This window comes from Dipodomys merriami, unplaced genomic scaffold (genome assembly GCF_024711535.1).
Source record: "Dipodomys merriami isolate MVZ:Mamm:240054 unplaced genomic scaffold, mDipMer1.0.p SCAF_3, whole genome shotgun sequence".
NCBI lineage: Eukaryota > Metazoa > Chordata > Mammalia > Rodentia > Heteromyidae > Dipodomys > Dipodomys merriami.
In genome coordinates, this window is record NW_027204492.1 from 57,726,679 (window position 1) to 57,747,822 (window position 21,144).

A 21,144-nucleotide genomic window follows, 5' to 3' on the forward strand; every position below is an offset into this window, starting at 1 on the left:
ATCTGGAACCAACAATTTAATGAGACATCTGAACCTCCTTGAAAAAGAGCAGCAAGCTAAATCACAATCCAGTAGACAGAAAGAAATAAATAAGTCAGAATTAAGCGAATTATTTCCAAGCCTTTCCATTTCCAAGCCTTTCCATTTCCTAACAAATGGGGCAATGTCATTCTTTCTGACCGAGGCATAGAATTCCTTTGTGAATATATACCACATTTTCTTGATCCATTCATCTACTGAGGGGCATCTGGGTTGGTTCCATATCTTAGCTATAGTAAATAATGCTGCAATAAACATAGTCGTGCTGGAAGCTTTAGTGTGGTCTTGTTTTTAACATTTGGGTAAATGCCCAAAAGTGGGATTGCTGGGTCATAGGGGAGCTCTATGTGAAGTCTTTTCAGGAACCTCCATACTGCTTTCCAAAGTGGTTGAACAAGTTTACACTCCCACCAATAATGAAGTAAGACAGGCCCAAAGAAACATAGGTCCAATGGTTTCCCTTATTTGCAATATCTAGTGTATGTCTGAGTCAAGCAGAAAAGGTCAGATAAGGTGATGTTAGGGAAATGAACCCTAAGATATGTATTCAAATGTTTTTTTCTTTCATGCAATTGTTTCTAACACATTTATAAGATTATTTCTGTTGCTTTGTATGTCCCTCCCCCACAGTATAACCCCTGCTTTCACTGTATTTGATGTCAGTATAATTTGTGGTGGGGAAGGGGAAAAACAAATCGTTTAAATAGGGATACAGGTGGACTCATTGCAACTATGAGATGGACAAGTTGTTATGTCGAAAACGAACTTTACAACTTTGGTGCGGGGGTGGGGGTAGGGAGGGCGGGGAGGTTTGGGTGGGGGCGGGGAGGATGGGAAGGGGAAACAAAGGAGGAAGCTCCAATGCTTGATAAGAAATGTACTCATTATCTTGCCCATGTAATTGTAACATCTCTGTACAGTATTTTCACAATAAAAAATAGTAATAAAAATAAAAACAACAACAAAAAGAATTAAGTGAATTAGTCCATAAAAATAGAACAAATCAACAAAACAAAGAGTTGGTTCTTCAAAAAAAATTAACCACATTGACAGACCCTTAGTAAGTCTTATCAAAAAAAGAAGAGGACACACCCAAATAAACTCAGAGATGAGCATGGAAACATCACCACAGAAATAATCAAGAATTAGAACATTACAAGGGAATACTTCTCAAAACTTTATGCTAATAAGTTTGAGAACTTGGCAGAAATGGACCTTTTTCCTAGCATATATTGACATGCTGAAACTAAACCAAGATCAGTTAAACCAACTTTACAGACCCATATTAAGCATTGAAATAGAAACAGCAATAAGAGACCTCCCATTTAAGAAAAGCCCAGGACCAAATGGATTTACAGCAGAATTCTACAAGGCCTTCAAAGCAGAGCTCACACCAATACTCCTCCAACTCTTCAATGAAATTGAAAGAGAAAGTTCACTACCAAACTTATTCTATGAGGCCATCATAACCCTCATCCCAAAACCAAGCAGGGACTCATCAAAGAAAGAGAACTATAGACGCATTTCTTTGATGAACATTGATGCAAAACTTCTCAACAAAATTTTGGCTAATTGACCTCAACAATTCATCCGAAAAAATCATACACCACGGTCAAACAGGATTCATTTCAGGGATGCAAAACTGGCTCAATATATGCAAATCAATTAATATAATTGAACACATCAACAAGAGCAAGGATAAGAACCACATGGTTATCTCAATAGATGCAGAAAAAGCATTTGACAAGATCCAACACCCCTTTATGATGAAGGTTCTGGAAAAATTAGGAATCCATGGAACATTCCTCAATTCATTAAAGGCTGTATATGACAAACCTACAGCCAGCATTATACTTAATGGTGAAAAACTAAAACCATTTCTTCTAAACTCAGGAATGAGACAAGGATGTCCACTCTCTCCACTTTACTTCAATTTAGTATAAGGAAGCCTAGCTACAGCAATAAGACAAGATGCAAACATAAAAGGGATCCAAATAGGGAAAGAAGAAGTAAAACTCTCCCTCTTTGCAGATGACATGATCTTGTATTTAAAGAATCCCATGGACTCCACTCCCAAATTACTCAAGCTGATTCAAAACTTTGGCAAAGTAGCAGAGTATTAAATTAAACCTCAAAAATCAATGGCTTTTCTGTATGGCAACAATGAGAAAAGCGTCGCTGAAATCAGGAAAGCAACTCCATTCGTAATAGCTCCACAAAAAAATAAAATACCTAGGAATTAACTTAACCAAAGAAGTGAAGGACCTCTATGATGAAAATTTTAAAAACCTGAAAAAGGAAATCAAAACAGAACTTAGAAAGTGGAAAAACCTCCCATGCTCCTGGATTGGAAAGAACAACACCGTGAAAATTGCAATAGTTCCCAAGGCTATTTACAATTTCAATGCGATACTTATTAATATTCCAACCTCATTCTTCAAGGAAATAGAAGAGGCAATCCAAAAATTCATGTGGAACAATAAAATACCCTGAAAACGATCCTTAACAGAAAGAACAGACATAGAAATCAAAACAGTTTGGGGGGGAGGGGGGAGGCTGGGAAGGGATGTGAAGGGTAAACAAAGGAGGAGGCTGCAATGCTTGGTAAGAAATGTATGCATTATCCTGCCCATGTAATTGTAACTCCTCTGTACAGTATGTTCACAAATAAAATAAAATTAAATTAAATTAAAAAGAAATCAAAACAGTTTGATATTGGCTCAAGAGCAGACTTCAGGACCAATGGAATAGAATTGAAAACCTAGAAATGAACCCACAGAAAAATAGCCATCTAATCTTCGATGAGGGAGCTAAAAAAATAGAATGGAAGAAAGACAGTCTCTTCAGTAAATGGTGCTGGCAAAATTGGTTAATCACTTGTAGAAAACTATACCTAGATCCTTATATATCATCCTGCACCAGAATCAACTCCAAATGGATCAAAGGCCTCAAAGTCTAAGCAGACACCCAGAAAACATTACAGGAAGGAAGAGGAGAAACCCTAGGTCTCCTTGACACGTGCTGAATTTTTCTTAATAGAGGCCCAGAAACACAACAAATCAAAGAAAGTTTGGACAAATGGGATTGCGTGAAATTGCAGAACTTCTGCATGGCAAAGGACATGGCTAGCAAGATCAATAGAAATCCCATGAATTCGGAGAATATCTTCACTAGCCATACAGTGGAAAAGGATCTCATATCTAAAATATGATTGGAACTCAAAAAATTAAATCCCCCAACAACAAATCCTCAAATAAACAACTGCCCAAAAAATAAATGGACTAGAGACTTAAAGAGAATCTTCTCTGAAGAGGAAAGAAGGATGGCCAATAGACACATGAGGAAATGCTCAACCTCTCTAGCCATAAAAGAAATGCAAATCAAAACAACATTGAGATACCACCTCACCCCTGTTAGAATGACTATAATCAAGAACTCTAATAACAACAGATGCTGGAGGGGATGTGGACAGAAGGGCACCCTATTGCATTGTTGGTGGGAGTGTAAACTTATTCAACCACTTTGGGAAGTAGTATGGATGTTCCTCAAAAGTCTCCACATAGAGCTCCCCTATGCCCTAGCATAATCCCATTTTTGAGCATTTACCAGAATGATCACAAACAAGACCATACTAAAGCTACCAGCACAAATATATTTATTGCCTCATTATTTACTATAGCTAAGGTATGGAACCAACCCAGATGCCCCTCAGTAGATGAATGGATCAAGAAAATGTGGTATATATACACAATGGAGTTGTATGCCTCCATCCAAAAGAATGACATTGCCCCATTTGTTAGGAAATAGAAAGACTTGGAAAATGTTATATTAAGCAAAGTAAGCCAGGCCCAAAGAAACATAGGTCCCATGGTTTGCCTTAATTGCAATAACTAGTATATGTCTGAGACAAGCAGAAACGTCAGATTAGTTGATGTTAGGCAAAATGAACCCCAAGATAAGGTCTCAAATGGTTTTTCTTTCTTGCTGTTGTTTCTAACATATTTATAAGATGATTTCTGTTGCTTTGTGTGTCCCTCCCCCATGGTATAACCCCTGTTTTCACTGTATTTGATGTTGGTATAATTTGTGGAGGGGAAGAGAAAAAACCAAATTGTTTAAATAGTGATACAGGTGGACCCATTGCAAGAATGAGATGTATAAGACTTTATGTCAAAACGAACTTTACTGCTTTGGCATGTGGAGGAGGGAGGGGAGGGTTATGGGAAAGGATGGGAAGAGCAAACAAATAAATAAGTACTAAACACAAGTTACAAAATATACTCAAATTATATTGTATTTGTTTAGTTCTAATAAGTGGGTGTAGCCAGAAACAAAAGGTGGGGATATCCTGCCAAACCTACTGTTAACCCCAAGGTTATTGTAGGTAATCACAACGTTGTGACTCTCCAAGGAGCAACACTAGAGAATTGACAGTGGGATCAAAATATACACCTTTAAATTAATTTAACCAGCCAACGTACAAATTAGCAGAGAGCAACAAGCTCCACTGTGAGGGACTGTTGTGGCTTGTTTTGATTTTCAATTTTGGGATTTAGAGATCCCTAGGAAATTAGTAAACCTAATCTGTGCTCTGTGAGAGCATTTCTAGAGACAATTCAAATGAGGGCTGTGATGCAATCATTGATTTATCCTTTAGAGAAATCATAATTTGATGTAATTATTAGGTAGTGATAACAATTAGGGAATTGTGGTTGGTTGGAGGAAATAGGTTACTCAGAGTTTGCTTTTGAAGTCTACATCAGTTTGTTCTCTCTGTTTCCTAGCTACCAGTGAATGAAAAGCTCTCCTCCACTATGTCCTCTGTCATGATGCTGTGCCTTACTAAAGATAGAGTTGCCACAACACACTATCTAAAGTATTGTGGTTCCAACACAAACTAGAGATATTGCAAAGAAGCAAGAATTTATAATCTATATGAACAGAAGAGAATGAGAAATGTGGGAATTTTGAGAGTAATCAGATGTAGGATTTACCTTTAAAAAGCCCTATGCCTCAACCTGTATCCTTAAGCATTTTGTTTTTCCCCTTCCCCTCCCAGAATTAGGGAATTGTATATACAAGATGCAGGGCACTGACATCAAATACAGTGAAAACAGAGGTTACACCGTGGGGGAGAATCATACAAAGAAAGAAAAAATGAGATATACAAAACTTTATGTTGAAAACGAACTTTACAACTTCTGCAGGGTCAGGGGAGAAAGGAGGGTGTAGTTGTGGAGGTGGGAGGGAAGGGATGGTGGGGGAGAACAAAGGAGGAGGCAACAATGCTCAATAGGAAATGTACTTATTACCTTGCTCATGTAACTGTAACCCCTCTGTACAGCATTTTTACAATAAAAAGCGTTCAAAAAAGCCCATGGTTAAAGCAGCAGAAAAAGATATGATGGCAGTGTCTCTTTCAAATAAAGAATATCAGTAAAGATAAAAAATTTTAAAGTAATTAAGGAGAAATCATAGAAAATCAGTGAAAAAATAAATCACAAAAATAGCTTTTCCGAAAATTGGAGTGGCTATACTTAAAACAAACACTGTTGCTAGAGATAAAGAGGATAATTATGAAAGTGTTAAATGACCAGGAAAGTAACAGAATTATAAATATGTACGCACTTAAAATACATGAAATACAACTGATAGAAATAGTTCTATACTTCATTATTTCATACTCAATTATGGGCAGAACATCACTGTAACATAATCAAATCTATTAGATACCGATTAAAGACATTCCATTGAGCAACACACACACACACACACACACACACACATATATATATATATATATATACACACACATACATATATATATATATATATATATATATATATATATATCCCAGTAGAAAACATATGCTTAGCCATAACGAAATCAAATTTAAAAGGATAAAAATGATGCAGATAATATTCTTCAATTTTGAAGGAGTGAAACTAGAAATTAGTAACATAAGAAAAAATCTAAAATTCCCATTTATGAAGGAATTAAACAGACCCCCTTCTTTAAACAACAACAACAACAACAAAACCCTAACAGTCTTGTTATATAGCCCAGACTAGCCAGGAACTCATAATTCACCTGCCTCAGGCTCTCTAGATATGAGATCACAAACATTCAGCTACCAACACTCTCTAACAACCAACTGGTCAAAGAATAGAATTTTGAAAATACTTTGAAGCAAATGAAAATGAAAGCACAACACACAAACTATGGGATTTAGCAGATCAGAGGGAATTTATAGCTGCCAAGGTTTTCATTACATACAAAGATGCCAAATCAATAATTTGACCTTATATTTTTAAAGGGAAAAAGTTCAAGTTAAACTCGAAGCTAGAATAAGGTAGAAAATGAAGACTTAAAAATTATAAATTAATAGGGAATAACGAACAATAGACTCTATGTAGCCAAAAGGTTGCATCTTTGAAAACATAAAAAGAAATGGCAACACTTTAGTTAACTAAGAAAAAGAAGAGTCAATTTTTGAAAATGAATGTGAAAGTGGGACACTTCTATAGTACTTAAAGAAATAAAATGGAAGCTGCTATGAATGATTGCATACCAGCAAACTAGTTAACAGATGAAATGGACAAATTCCAAGAAATATACAACCTGCCAGAACTTGATAAAGAGAAATAGAAAAAATATGAACCAACCAATACCAACTAAAGAGACTGAATCAGTAATCTAAAGCCTCTCACCAAAATATAGTGCAGAACCAGATGGTTTCACTGGTGAAGTATACTAAAGAATTGATACTAATTAAATGAAAATAAGTAATACTAATCTTTCTAAAAGTTTTCTTTGAAACAGGAAAGACAAGATTATGCCCTTACATATTCTGTCCAGGCTAGAATTAGATTGATAACAAGGTCAACTACAGATGTCATAGATAAGAAAATTATAGAGCAATGCCTCTTGTGAATATGGATGTAACATGCCACAACACAATGCTAGTAAATTTAATTCTTCAGGATATTAAGATTATGGATAGCAGTTGGGTTTATTTTTGTACTGAGACTACAATGTTTAACATGCAACACATCATACTAATAGAGTATAAAATTCACAGAATTGTTTTAATATATGAAGAAAAGTCATTTGACACCACTTTATACCTTGTCATTAAGAACATTTAACAAATGAACAAAATCTGTTTTTAGGAGATTATAAAAATTTACTGCAAAAATTACATTTAGTGATGAAACACTGGACATTTTCCACCTAAGATGAAGAATAAGACAAAACTTCCTACTTTTATCTTTGTCTTCAAAATATAACATTATGTATTATTATTCAATATTATACTGGAAGGTCTCATTAGAGATAATAGCAAACTAAAAGAAATATAAGATTGAAAATAAAAGAATATATTTACCTACAATTGATATAATTTTATGTATAAAAATCCTAATGAAAATATTAAAAATGAATTTATCAAGTACCAAGATCCAAAATCAGTACTTATAACTGATTGTATTTCTATACCCTTGTAATAAAGAATCTAAAAATAAAACCAAGAAAACAATCCCATTTACAATAGTATGCAATAAATTAAATACTTTGAGATAAATTTAATAAGAAGTTCAAATATACTCTGAAGACTACAAAATATTGTACAAAATTTTTTAAAAGCCTGTGAAAAAATAGAAAATATTGAAAAAATCTGTGGAACAATATCTTATATTCACTGATTGGGATAATTGTTATTTTTAAGCTAGTCATAACTTAAAATTTGATCTACAGTTTCAGTACAATTTATATAAGAATTTCAGTGGATTTCTCTGTAAATTATCAAGTTTATTATAAAATTCATGTGGAATTAAGAGTTTGGAATGATCAAACAGTCTTGAAAAAAATAATGTAGGTGAATTTATATTCCAAGATTTAAAAAAACTTACTACAAGGCAAAAGGCAATCAAGAAAGTGTGATGTTTGTACTATGTTGGGCATACAAGCCAATGGAATAAAGATCCAGAACAAGTACACCAAGAGCACTTAATCTTCTCAATAGTAATAATGGGACAATGAATAGCTATGTAAAAAAGAAAGATCTGTTCTCTTAAATCATACCATTCTAATTACTTCAAAATAAGTCAAACATGGGATGTAAAATCTGAAACTATAATATCACTTAGAAAAAATAGGTGTAAATCTTCACAATTTTGGAAGTGAAAAAACGTTCTTTTTTGGGGGGGGGGTGTCTGGTCGTGGGGCCTGAACTCTGGGTCCGAGCGCTGTCCCTCAGCTCTTCAGCTCAAGGCTAGCGCTCTATCACTCCACTTCCGGCTTTTATTCTTTTTGTATATGTGGTGCTGAGGAATCGAACCCGGGGCCTCAGGCATGCAAGGCAAGCGCTCTACCACTGAGCCACCTTCCCAGCCCCAGAAAAACATTCTTACATATGACACTCAAATCATGGGCTACAAGGGAAACTATATTGTACATAAAATTAAATAAAATAATTATAATATTCCAGCAAAATTTACAATTGTGTTCTTTAAAGTCATTAAGAAAGTAAAAATATAAGCCACAGAATAAGAAAAATATTTTCAAATTAAATACCTAATATTAAACAAGTACTCAGAACACCAAAGTGACTCTTATAAGCGATACTAGAAATATAACAAGGGGGAGAATATAGTCACAAACTCATGGCATATACCACAAAGTTAAGAAAAGTAAGTGTAGGTGTGGGTACAAGGGGGCGCTGAGAATGATGAAGTCAGTGACAATGATCAAGATCCATTATGTTCATTATTGTTATATTGTCAAATGGCACCTCCTTTGAATAACTACTGAAAGATAATAAAACTCTAAAAACTTTAAATTTTAGGGAAAATATATAAAAATTAAAAATGATGAAAAGGGTCCAAATAGACATTTACCCAAGGAAGGTATAAAATGGACAACAGTTATATAAGAATAGCAGTAGTTAGTAAAGAAAAGAAAATGGAAATGAGATGCCATTTGGCACTCATTAAAGTGGTTAAAGTCAGGTAATTAAGAAACAGATCATGCAGTTGCACTGTACTTATGTATTTTCCTATCTAGGTATAGGCCCAAAACAAATTAAAATGTATATATTCACACAAAAGCTTGTATACTAGGGTCTATACCAGCCTTATTTATAATAGTTAAAAATTAACATCAACTAACATTCAAATAAAATTCAATATATCTATTCTCTGGAATATTAATCATTTATAGAATGAAATACTAATGTCTATTATAATATGGTATAACTTTGAGAGCATTATGTAGTTACAAGGGGTCATAAACTCTATTATTCCACTCACGAAATATATATAATATGGGGATCTTTCAAGATGGTTAATTAGTGCTTTCTTAAATTAAAAAGAATGGGAAGAGTAGGTAAGCAATAAGTATATAGCGCTGGGTTACCATTTATAATGATAAAAATGTTCTAAATTTAACTGTGCTGATGCCAACATAATCTGTGAATATACTTAAATACAAACGTTGACTTTTATGCTTTAGAGGATGAAATCAACCTTGAAATCAGTTAAAAATATATTCTGACTGACCTTTTCCGCTTGAAAAGGTCAGATAATGTGATGTTAGGAAAATGAACCCTTAAATATGTATTTTAATGTTTTCGTTTCTTTCATGCATGTGTTTCTAACGCATTTATAAGATTATTTCTTTGTTGCTTTGTATGTCCCTCCCCCACAGTGTAACCCCCGCTTTCACTATATTTGAGGTCAGTATAACATGTGGAGGAGATGGGGACAAACAAGCCGTTTAAGGATTCAGGTGGACCTGTTGCAACAATGAGAAGTACAAAATGTCATGTCAAAACCAGCTTTACAATGTCGGTGTGGGGGGGGGGGAGGGGGGTATAATTGGGTGGGGGGAGGGGGGTATAATTGGGTGGGGGGAGGGGGGTAAAATTGGGTGGGGGGAGGGGGGAGGCGGGGAAGGGAAGTGAAGGGTAAACAAAGGAGGAGGCTGCAATGCTTGGTAAGAAATGTATGCATTATCCTGCCCATGTAATTGTAGCCCCCCTGTACAGTATGTTCTCAAGTAAAATAAAATACAATTAAAAAAAAATATATTCTGACTGAGAAAGAGCAAAGGAAGGGATGATGTCCGAAAAGCAATGTACTCTTTACCTGACTTATGTAACTGTAACCTCCCTGTGCATCAGCTTTATAATAACAAGAAAAATTATAAAGAGATATTTAAGTAACAGAATCTAATGAGCTTCCATGACAGGAAATATATTTTACATACTGTCAAAATTCTTTGCTAGATAAATTGTGTGAATCTGGATGACTATTAGGTTGGGACTCTTTGGAACATCATACCTAGTTTCTTCTAGACTTTACTCCATGAACATATTCTTTTCGCTGATGTTGATTTGTAGTAAATAGCCTAGAGAGCAACTGCATACTGAGTCTTATGAGTTCTAGAGAATGATTGCACCTCAATATGGTATTGGAACACTTCTGACACAATAAACTCTGACTTATTTTTTCTAAATATTGAAAGAGACTATGATTAAATTCTTGGGTAAAAATAAATTCTTAGGCAATTTCTACTATTACTCACCTCTGTTATCTCGTTGTGGTATGGTGTATTGTTCAGTTTTCTTTCTTTGGGGAAGTGGAAGGGGCATGGAAAGTGGCCTCCAAAACCCTAGAAACATCAAATTGACTCAATTACTTTCCAGTCCTAGAAAAATAACATTGTAGAAAGAGTATATACTGTTTGCATTAGGACAGGTTGGTAGCATGTTTGCCTATATAAAATTTAAACAGATATTCAGTTAACTCTAAAAATGTGTTGCAAATTCTCATCTGAGTAGTAGCGCATAGAATTGAACAACAAGCATCCACATATGGTCCCTAGTCACAGGAGTAGAGACTGAAATTTGGTTGTTGTGATGCAGCAAGGCTATTTTCCTCATAACTCTTTACTATTAGCATAGAGAAGGGACACACATAGTAAAATCTGACTTTAAGAAATGGTTGCTACTTATATAGTAGTAAAGAGATGACTAGCACAAAGAGCTCTTTTTTTATTTGTTATACACATTTTTATTCTTTAATAACAATTGAAGTTTCAGCTAAATAGTAGTATCAATGGATTTTTTTGGTCCTAGTGCTTGACTAAGCACTATCTCTGGGCACTATCTCTGAGCTATTTTGCTCAAGGCTAGCACTCTACCACTTGAGCTATTGGCACCACTTTTGATTTTCTAGTGGGTAACGGGAGATAAGAGTCTTATGGACTTTCTTGCCCAGGCTGGCTTTGAACTGTGATCCTCAGATCTTATCCTCCTGAGTAGCTAGGATTACAGTCATGAGCCACCAGCATCCAGCTTCAATGTATATTTTGCATAAAAGATTGAGAATACTTTTATTTCATCTACAGCCTTCTATTTTAATTCTAGAATTAAAAAAATTACATTTAGCATTTCTGTTTTTATTTTCAACACACAGCAGCTAACAATGCATAAGATAAGCTATGACATTTTCTATTTTCTACTTTCAGATTTACCATATACTAATAAATAATTATATTAATAATTATTGACAAATAAACAATTCCCACTCAATTGGTAGTATTGAAATTCAAGTAAAACTCAACAAAATATACTTAATTGATTACCTCCAGAAAAATAATACATTCTTTCAATTATACTCTTCACTCTATGAAGTCATAGATACCATGGAAGTAATGCTAAACTAGGTATACCTATGCTTGGTGATAGGGGCAAAGTTTTCTGCTTGAAGTTCAGTTTCCTCCTTTTTCTAGCAAGGACAATAATGCCATTGTTTTCATAATTTAGAAGATCACAGGTTGAAAACTTGAGATTACATAATTGTGTTTTATTAGGAACTAAGGGTCTAAAATAAGTTGAAGTTATGCACAAAGTCCAAGACAAGTCTGATGTGTGTTTACAGACCCATTGTCTTTAGTGGGAAATAGGTGTAACATATAACTTAGAGTTGAAAGTACATTTTTCATAGTTAGTGGCACAGATATTGGAACATGAGATCATATCCTGATTTTTTAAATTTAGTTTGCTACTTTTGTTAGTTACATAACTCCTTGGTATCTCAGTTTTTTCATTGGTTAAAATAAGGATAATAATAGTAACTTACCTCTTAGGGTTGTGAGGCTCATTGTGTTTCTACATATAAATCTAGTACATTAATTTTGTAAATTACCCCTACTGAATTATCACTAGACAATTAATATGTATAAAATGTTTAAGTAGCTCATGATATTACTATATAAGGTGTATAGTATCTTTTATGTACAAGCAGGTATAACAGTAGTGAATTAAATTAGATGTAACGATGCATACAATTTTGTAGTATAATGCTTGGCATATTATAAGAACTTGATTTCAGCAAATACTATTTTTACATAATGGACTATAAAAAGGTTAAAGGTGCTAATGAAGGTTATACTTTTATGAATTTATTGTAATTTATTATGAATTTATTATGTATACTGAGCACATAGTAGGCAATAACCAAACTTTTGTAAAGCATATCATTAACAATGAATTTGAATTTCATGATTCTTCTAGCTCTAAGCAGTAATTTCATTTTATTGTATATTTACCAAATAGTGTTTGAAAATATTGAAAACAAAAGTAATATGAGAAATTTAAATCTTTATATCCTCTATGCTGATTAATGCACCTCTTAAGGGATTGCTAATATTACCTCATTAAAACAGAAAGATATTAAAGACTTAGAATACTGTGAATTCAACTTAAATGAAAACATATTTTAAGGTATTTTTCTCTATTCTCATAAAAGGTAATAGATTTTTTATCACTACTCCATTAATAAGCTGCTTTAAAAGAGAATCTTAGAAATTAATTTCTCATATTACATAATCCATTCCAATAGGACTGCTTTCTAACTGGAGGTCATGGAGGGTTTTTTGGGTTTTTTTTTTTTTTGCTTTTTTAAAATGAGCTGGATGAATGGTTTGAGGTTCAATCTTACTAAAACTGCAATGTGGAGATACTTTCTATTGGTAAATATCCCAATATATAGTACATTTTAATTTTTGTTGGAATCAGTAGTCTACCATATAATACACACATAGCTTAAGGAAAATTCAGTTGTAATATGGAACAATATTTCAAGACTTACTATGTGGAAATTGCATATTAATGAGTAACATTGACTACTAATTAATTGGGAATTATTTTAAATAATCTGTTCTTGAAAGGATTCACAGGAATTTATTGAGTCATAGACATTTTTATAATCTCAGAGGGGCAACTTCTTAGAATATTTAGATGCTTATTCTGAGTTTTGGAGGTTTGAAGCTTTGGGTCAAAAAGTTGTGTGGAAAATGACTAAACAGAATTAACACACTATTGATGAGATGGTAATAGTTTCTTTTCAGAATCTACATGTCTTGATAAAATGGCCTAAGAAATGGAGAGTTGTAATGATTTAGTATGATGGACAAAATTAACAAGATGACAACTTTTCACTGAAAATTTTGGATGTTTTTAATAAATTTTTTGAGATAAAGAAGATGAGTTAAATTTTTACAAATTCTTGTTGTATAATTATCTCTTTGGTCAGTAACTAACTATAAGAAGAACTACGAATAGTCTCTCTCTATTTACCTACTCCAGAATGATAGGAGCTAAATTTCATGGTGTTTTTACACCTATTGCTTTTCTTTCTAGGAATTATATAATTTCTCTCCATTTAACAGAAGAGGATAAAAGCAGTTTGCCTAATTTTTAAAAGTAAAATGAGAGGACAAAGGGTGGGCACAGAGATGGAGGGAGGAAGGATGAACAAATACAGACATTGTACTCAGTAGTCACTGTGTGGAAAATGAACTATGCAATTTGTGGGCAGGGATAAGTAGGGGAAATTGGGGAAAAGTAAAATTAGAGATGATGTCCAAAGAGAAATGTACTCATTTTCTGATTTATGAAATTGTAGCCTCTCTGTACAACACCTTAATAATAACAATAACATTACATTTTAAAAATAGTCATTTGAGAAAAGGTGCAGATGGAAAGTTAGATTCTGTGTACTGTATAAGATGACCGGGACACCTATGCACCCTTAAGGGGTGATTCTAGAATGGTTCTAGATGTTTCTTGTTGCATGGGCATGGTAGAGTCTGTGTAAGAATGGTACTGGCTGAAAAGTCTCCTATGTGGACCTGAGCACTCTGTGTGGGCAACTGTTGGGTCCCCCCTGTAAAGCTCAATGACAGTGCAAGACCTCAGCGGTTTTCACTGGCCATGCTATTAGAACTTAGATTATTCTCACCAAAATGCAAAGTCACTATTTCTAATTCTGAAAAGTTTATCACATATAGTAATACAGCTAAAATTACATGCAATCAGTAAACTATTATTTTATGAAATAAATAAAAAATAAAAATCTGAGATGAAGATGTCTAATCATTGAATTCCTGCTAAAATGATTTCAGACCCAAATCATTCCAAACGTTTGCCATTTTGGAAGTTACTAAGCTTGTGAAACAATATGGTTTCAAAATCTTCATACATTACACCTTACCTTGAGGGCGATTAGCCTTTTTGCGAGCTCCCAGCCTATGCGCTTCACTTTCTGATTCATGAGATTGTCTTTCACGATCAAGAGCGATTCTCTGTTCTTTTTCACTTTCAATCTCTATGTCAGGTCTGCCTCTTTTTTCAGCCAGGATAAATCCTTCCTTTCCAAACTTTGTCTCCTTTGGTTTTGCTTTATCTTTTGATTGATCTTTGTCTTTTTCCTTTTCAATGTTTGTCTGTTTTTCAGAATTAGACTTCAGTCGCTCCCTTTCGAAGTTATCCCAATAGCTTTGAAGGTCATCCGGACATTCTTCAGAGCTCTCCTGAAGTCTTACAGATCGATATTGAGATCTTCTGGATCTACTTCGGCGTCCAATATACTCATAGTCCGATTTTTGCCTTTCAGGCTCTATCCAGCTTCTTCTAGAATCAGATTTGAAGCCCATTTGGAATCTTGGCAAGTTAGCAGAACCATGGCAAGTTTTAGCCTTCCTCATGTGTTCACCAGTATCAGAGATCTTCTTCGGGCTTTCAAAGTCCAAGTTCAGTGCTTGTATTTCAGACCAAGACTCCTTCCAAAGATTCTCAGCAGTAGTGCCTAGCTGAAATGGCTTTGTATCTATGAGATATTTCACAGCTGAGCCTAGCTCAAGCTTTTCTGAGTCTGAGTCTATCCCACTTAACTCTGAGTCAGAGTCAATGTTGTATCGTTTAGAACCAATTTTCTGGTGTTTTTCTTTTTTCATCACGTGCACTGTAGGTGCAGAGGGTGGTTCCATTCTACCACTTTCTGTGTCTGAGGTTGTTACACGCCTTTCAGAAGCAGAGATCCTGCAGACTTTTTCCTTGTCAATCAATCCATCCGATTCCATCAGACATTTCACAGAATCTGAAATCATTTGGCTTTTTTCTATCTCTGATGTGTGTTTCTCAGATGGGAGTGTCATGTGGAATTTTTCTGAGCCAGAATCTCTGTCCATTTTTCCATTATCAGAGTCCAACAAGTATTTTTCAGAGTCAGAATCTTCTAAACATTTTTCTGAACTTGAATCCATCCAGTGTCTCAGAGAGCCAGGTTCCACATGGCACTCTTCAATTCTCACCAGATGCTGCTCTGGTTTCACCAGAACTTCTACAAAGCTTGAATCGATCTGGAAGCTTTTTCCTTCTAACAGAAGTTTTGCAGAGTCGAAGCATCTGGGGCCTTTTTCTGAATCTGAATCTGTTCCCCAAATCACTGAACTAGAGTCTTTTGAGTATTTTTCCATGTCATAGTCTGAACTAATGCCTCTATCAGAGTCAGAATCAATTACACATCTTTCAGAACCTGAGTCCAGAAGAGGTGTATCACTTTCAGTTATTGTTAGTTCTTGGAGACTTTTCAAGTCCAAAGAACCACCTGAAGTTTCAGAACCTTTTGTGTCAGACAATTCTGTTTCAGATTTGTTTCTTTTATCATTTCTTGGTGAAACTGTTCCTTCATTACTTAAAATAAAAAGGTAAACATTAGTATATATTTAAATATTCATTAAATATTAGTAAATACCTATTTCCCTATTGAAATCTCTCTGAAGGAAAATATTATAGAATATTTATTTCTATTTGTTAATCTGTAGAAAGCAAGAGACAACACTAATCTTCTTGTGAAACCATTTGGAAGAATAGTTATATATGCTGATATTACACTCATTTGCATGCTGTCCCATAAGAACTGTTTTCCAATGTTCCTAAAAATAATTGCCTGGCTAGGCTACTTCTTTGCAATCTACTGTTTGTTCTCTTCTTTATATCCAATCAGTTGGTGATTATTTTGGGGATGAAATGTCACGTTTGAAATACCCTATAAAATATAACTAATTTTTCTATGTTCTAGGCTAAATTAATATTGTAATTAGGTAAATCTTATTATCAGTAAAGATTACCTTGGAGTGCTGACTCTGTCTCTAGAAAAATGTTCTGATCTGTCAAGTACTCTTTGAGTTGGTAGAGTTACACACTGTAAAGATGACAGAGGTCCACTTGATGAAAGAGCTGTTACTGGCTGGAAATAAAAAAAAATATAAAGTTGTAATTTCTTAGTTTAGTATGAAACAGCCTACTCATATCAGAACAGAATAAAGGATGTTAATTTCATTGGTGATACTTATTCTTAATGGTTAAATACAGTGTGTGCTTTCAAAGTAAAACTTCAGAAGTAATATTTGTATACATATGCAGGCATGGTAGACATAGAGTATTTCCCCAGCTTTTACTTTTCTTTTAACACTGATCCTATGCTGTACCTTGTATAATGAGTACCTTGGTTGTAGGTATCATCTACTTAACCTGAATTTGGCTAATCAGATTTAGAGTTAGAATTCAGAAAACTTTTTTTTTCTACTAGTTGCATGAAGTGAGGACCGGCAATCTTAGGCATTATGAAAAAGTCAACTCTGTCACATGCACATAAAAGTAGAAAAGGACCCCACTGAAGAGAATGTGGAACACAAAATCCATACATACAAGAAGTAGAAATAGAAGATCATGTCTCTAAAAAATAGAAATAGAATTGTTTTCTACCTGGTTTTCTAATTCTTTTTTTCAGGTCCCAATTCTAATCTTCCTATCAATTATACTTTCTGTCCTTGGATAGGTATTCTAAGCTAAGATATGCTCATATACACTACTCCTTGTCCTACTTGTTTATTTTCATTTTCTTCTTTATTAATTTTAGTTCAAGCAAGAATCAGTGAGGTTTATCACTTCAATGACCTCGTAAGAGTGTTCGCTTCGGCAGCACATATACTAAAATTGGAACGATACAGAGAAGATTAGCATGGCCCCTGAGCAAGGATGACACGCAAATTCGTGAAGCGTTCCATATTTTTTAAAAGGTCAGATAATGTGATGTCAGGAAAATCAACCCTTAGATGTGTATTTTAATGTTTTTTTTCATGCATGTGTTTCTAATGCATTTATAAGATTATCTCTTTGTTGCTTTGTATGTCCCTCCCCCACAGTATAACCTCTGCTTTCACTATATTTGATGTCAGTATAACTTGTGGAGGAGATGGGGAAAAACCAGTTGTTTAAGGATACAGGTGGACCTGTTGCAACAATGAGAAGTACAAGTTGTCATGTCCAAAACCAGCTTTACAACGTCGGTGGGGGGGGGGAGGGGGGGAAGGAGAAGGATTGGGATTGGGGGGAAGGGGGGAGGCTGGGAAGGGATGTGAAGGGTAAACAAAGGAGGAGGCTGCAATGCTTGGTAAGAAATGTACGCATTATCCTGCCCATGTAATTGTAACTCCTCTGTACAGTATGTTCACAAATAAAATAAAATTAAATTAAAAAAAAATGACCTCGTAAGACAACAGAAATGCTGTCAATATTTTGCTTATCTGAAAGCAGAACAACAGTATGGTTTTTAGTCATACTTCAAGTCTAGATGAAAAGAAGGTTGAAAAATGACAAAAAATAATTGTATCTGTGTGAAGATATTTCTTCTATTTCAATGAAGCTTTAAGAAAAACAATACTTATGTTATAAATATAATTTCAGTATCATATAAGAAAAATACCTATATGTCTTATGCATTAGAACTGATAGCAATAAAAGCTTTAGAATCTACCTTCTAAGACAATAACTATGAAGCTCAGATGAAGATAATATCTAGGAGAAACTGTTCATTTTGAAAAATGTTAAAGAATTTTAAAACGTAGGTTGTGTGCAATGGCTCACACTTTTTATCCCAGCCACAGAGGAGGTAGAGATCAAGAGGAGCACTGTTTGAAGCCAGCCTGGGTAAAAAGTTAGAGAAACCCCATCTCAACTAACAGGGAGGGCAGTTGATATATGTTAATGGCCTCAGCTAAGTGGAAAACTATGGGTAGGAGGTTTCCAGTCTGAAGTCAGCTCCATGTAAAAATACGAGACCCTACTTGAAAAATAACTAATCCAATAAGGCTGGAGGGATGGATAGAGCAACTCTGTAGCAAGTAGCAAGGTTCTGATTTAAATCCCCAGACCCATGTATGAAAAGAGAATCAGAAAATGTCATTAATTGTTTATATGGAAAAGAAACAGAAATACTGAAATTTCCACATTCTGGGGAAAGTAGGTAGTGTAGGATTTTTATGTTATTCTAAATATTAAATTAAACACACAGACAGAATGTTCTACATCAGTTATAATAATAACTATTTTATCACAATTTTCTGTCAATAGATTATTTTAAAACTCAAGTTGGAAGGTAAAAACATACTGGAAATAAAAACAAATTTTCAACTAGCTATAATCTATGTTTAATTACATACTATGTGCCTTTATGAATTGATAACTAATATCCTTTGATGTGATTAATGCCACCCAGGCTTTTGAGTAACTATACAGTTAATGTTTCTAGTCCTTGTAGAAAAGTCTACAGCAGCTATGACTTGTACTACAGTGAGAAAAAAATTTAGATTAGCATACTGAAATTTTCAAAGGAAATGAAAGTGAATAGTTTTACTGTCAATAGACATATCCAAAGAAATTGCTAAAGTAAGTTATCATAAGAATATATAAATGAGGGCTGGGAAGGTGGCTCAGTGGTAGAGTGCTTGCTGCTCATGCATGAGTCCCTGAGTTTGATTCCTCAGCACTACATAAGTAGAAAAAGCTGGAAATGATGCTGTGTCTCAAGTGGTAGAGCACTAGCCTTGAGCAAAAGCAGCTCAGGGATAGTGCCCAGGCCTTGAGTTCAAGCCCCAAGACTGGCAAAAAAAGAATATATAAATGATAAATGAAAATATATAAATGATATAAATGATGAAATTAAAACAAAAAGTGTGAATAAGAATACAATAGGTATTCCTTCTCTTCAGTTTTTTGTATTTTCCACAGATGATGTGGTTCTCAGTGTACAAAGAGCAAGCACATCAGGTTAGGGGTGTAGCTAAGCCGTAGATTATTTATCTAGCATATTCAAGGTCCCAGGTTTGACCCATATATTACAAAAACAGCAATGTGTACATGTAGAAAGAAAAGGGAGAAAAATGTTTTGCAAATAAAACTGAAGAAACAAGTTACAAATCAGTAACAGAAAGATGATGGAAATCAGACATTTGAAAATGAAGCACTCATTGTGATAAGGAAATCTCTAGTGAGATTTAAAAAGTGCAAAAAATTTAATACAGACAAAAATGAGACATTAAAATCTGTAAGACAGACATATTTCTGAGAAAGAAATATACAGATCACTAAACAAATACATTTAACAAATAGAAATTTAAAAAGAAAGTTTCAGGTGAATAACTTTTTTATTTAGTAACAGAAAAACAGAGTAAATAAACCTCAATAGCAGAATAAGGTAAATAATAAAGTTAGCAGGACATCCCATCTGAAAAACAAACAAATAAAAAGAAAAGACTGGAGATGTAGCTCACAAGGAAGAGCCCTTGTCAAATAAGTATAAGGTTCCGAGTTCAGTTCTTGGTACTGTAAAGCAAACAAAATAATCTAAAAATTATATAAAATGTTTAAAAATGACACATATTAGATGGGCTGTTGGACAATAGCAGAGAACTTGCCTAAAATGCACAAGGCTCTGGCCTGATCCCCAGCACACACACACACACACACACACACACACACACACACACACACACACACACACACACACACACACACACACACACACACACATTCTTCACTATTAATCCATATTTTAAAAATATTCCTAAAAATATGTAGTGAAGATTGAATATCTCTTTTGTAAAAATTGGGGGCCAACATTTTGGATTAGTGTTTTTTTTAATCTGGGAATATTTGTAAATACATACTGAATTATCTTGTGATACATAGTGAATTATCTTGGGGATGGAAACAAAGTATAACCATAAAAACCCACTTGTCTTTCATATATAACTTGTAAATATTGCCTGAAAGAAATTTTCCAATGAAGTGTGTAACATGAAATCAAGTGTGGAATTTTCCATGAGGGTAAATCATGTTGACACTCAAAATATTTCAGATTTTGAGTATTGAGCATTTCCAACTATAGACTGACAGACTAGGAATTTCCAGTCTTTGTTTTTTAATGAGTATCAAATAAATAAGTTTTATGAAGTCTTACAAAGGAATGTGGATAAAAATGATGACTAGTAAATATCAAGCACAAAATTCTAATCAGTGTAAATAATTGGAATGAAAATAATAACCTCAAAGTTAGAATCTCAGAAACAATCAATGTGGTGAAATTAGGGATAAAAATCACACTTTAAGAAGATCACATTGAGGAATTGTACTGAGTGTGTTGCTAGAAAGAAGACGTTACAAGAAAAAATAAGGTAATTTGACTGGCTTATTCCATTTTCAGCCACATATTGAATGTATATATTTCAGAGAGATTGTAGCTGGGTGCCAGTGGCTCATGCCAGCAATCCTAGCTACTCAGGAGGCTGAGATCTGAGGATCACAGTTCAAAGCCAGCCCGGGGAAGGAAAGTCCATGAAACTCTTATCTCCACTAAACCACCAGAAAACCGGAAGTGGTGCTGTGGCTCAAGTGGTAGAGCGCTCGCCTTGAAGTC

General features: G+C 34.3%; 1 protein-coding gene and 1 non-coding gene across 2 annotated transcripts in view; one reads left to right on the forward strand and one right to left on the reverse strand.

Moving 5' to 3' along the window:
* LOC138839809 (uncharacterized) overlaps positions 1-21,144 on the reverse strand; it is a 351,218-nt gene that overhangs the window by 130,851 nt on the left and 199,223 nt on the right. The window contains exons 10-12 of the mRNA XM_070039343.1: positions 16,517-16,635; positions 14,599-16,079; positions 10,625-10,711 (exon numbers count right to left, since the gene is read on the reverse strand). Coding sequence (XP_069895444.1) covers positions 10,625-10,711; positions 14,599-16,079; positions 16,517-16,635 — 1,687 coding nt within the window. The remainder of the gene's footprint in view (positions 1-10,624; positions 10,712-14,598; positions 16,080-16,516; positions 16,636-21,144) is intronic.
* LOC138840615 (U6 spliceosomal RNA) lies at positions 17,355-17,461 on the forward strand. Its single transcript, XR_011376167.1, has one exon. It is a non-coding gene; the product is annotated as a U6 spliceosomal RNA (small nuclear RNA).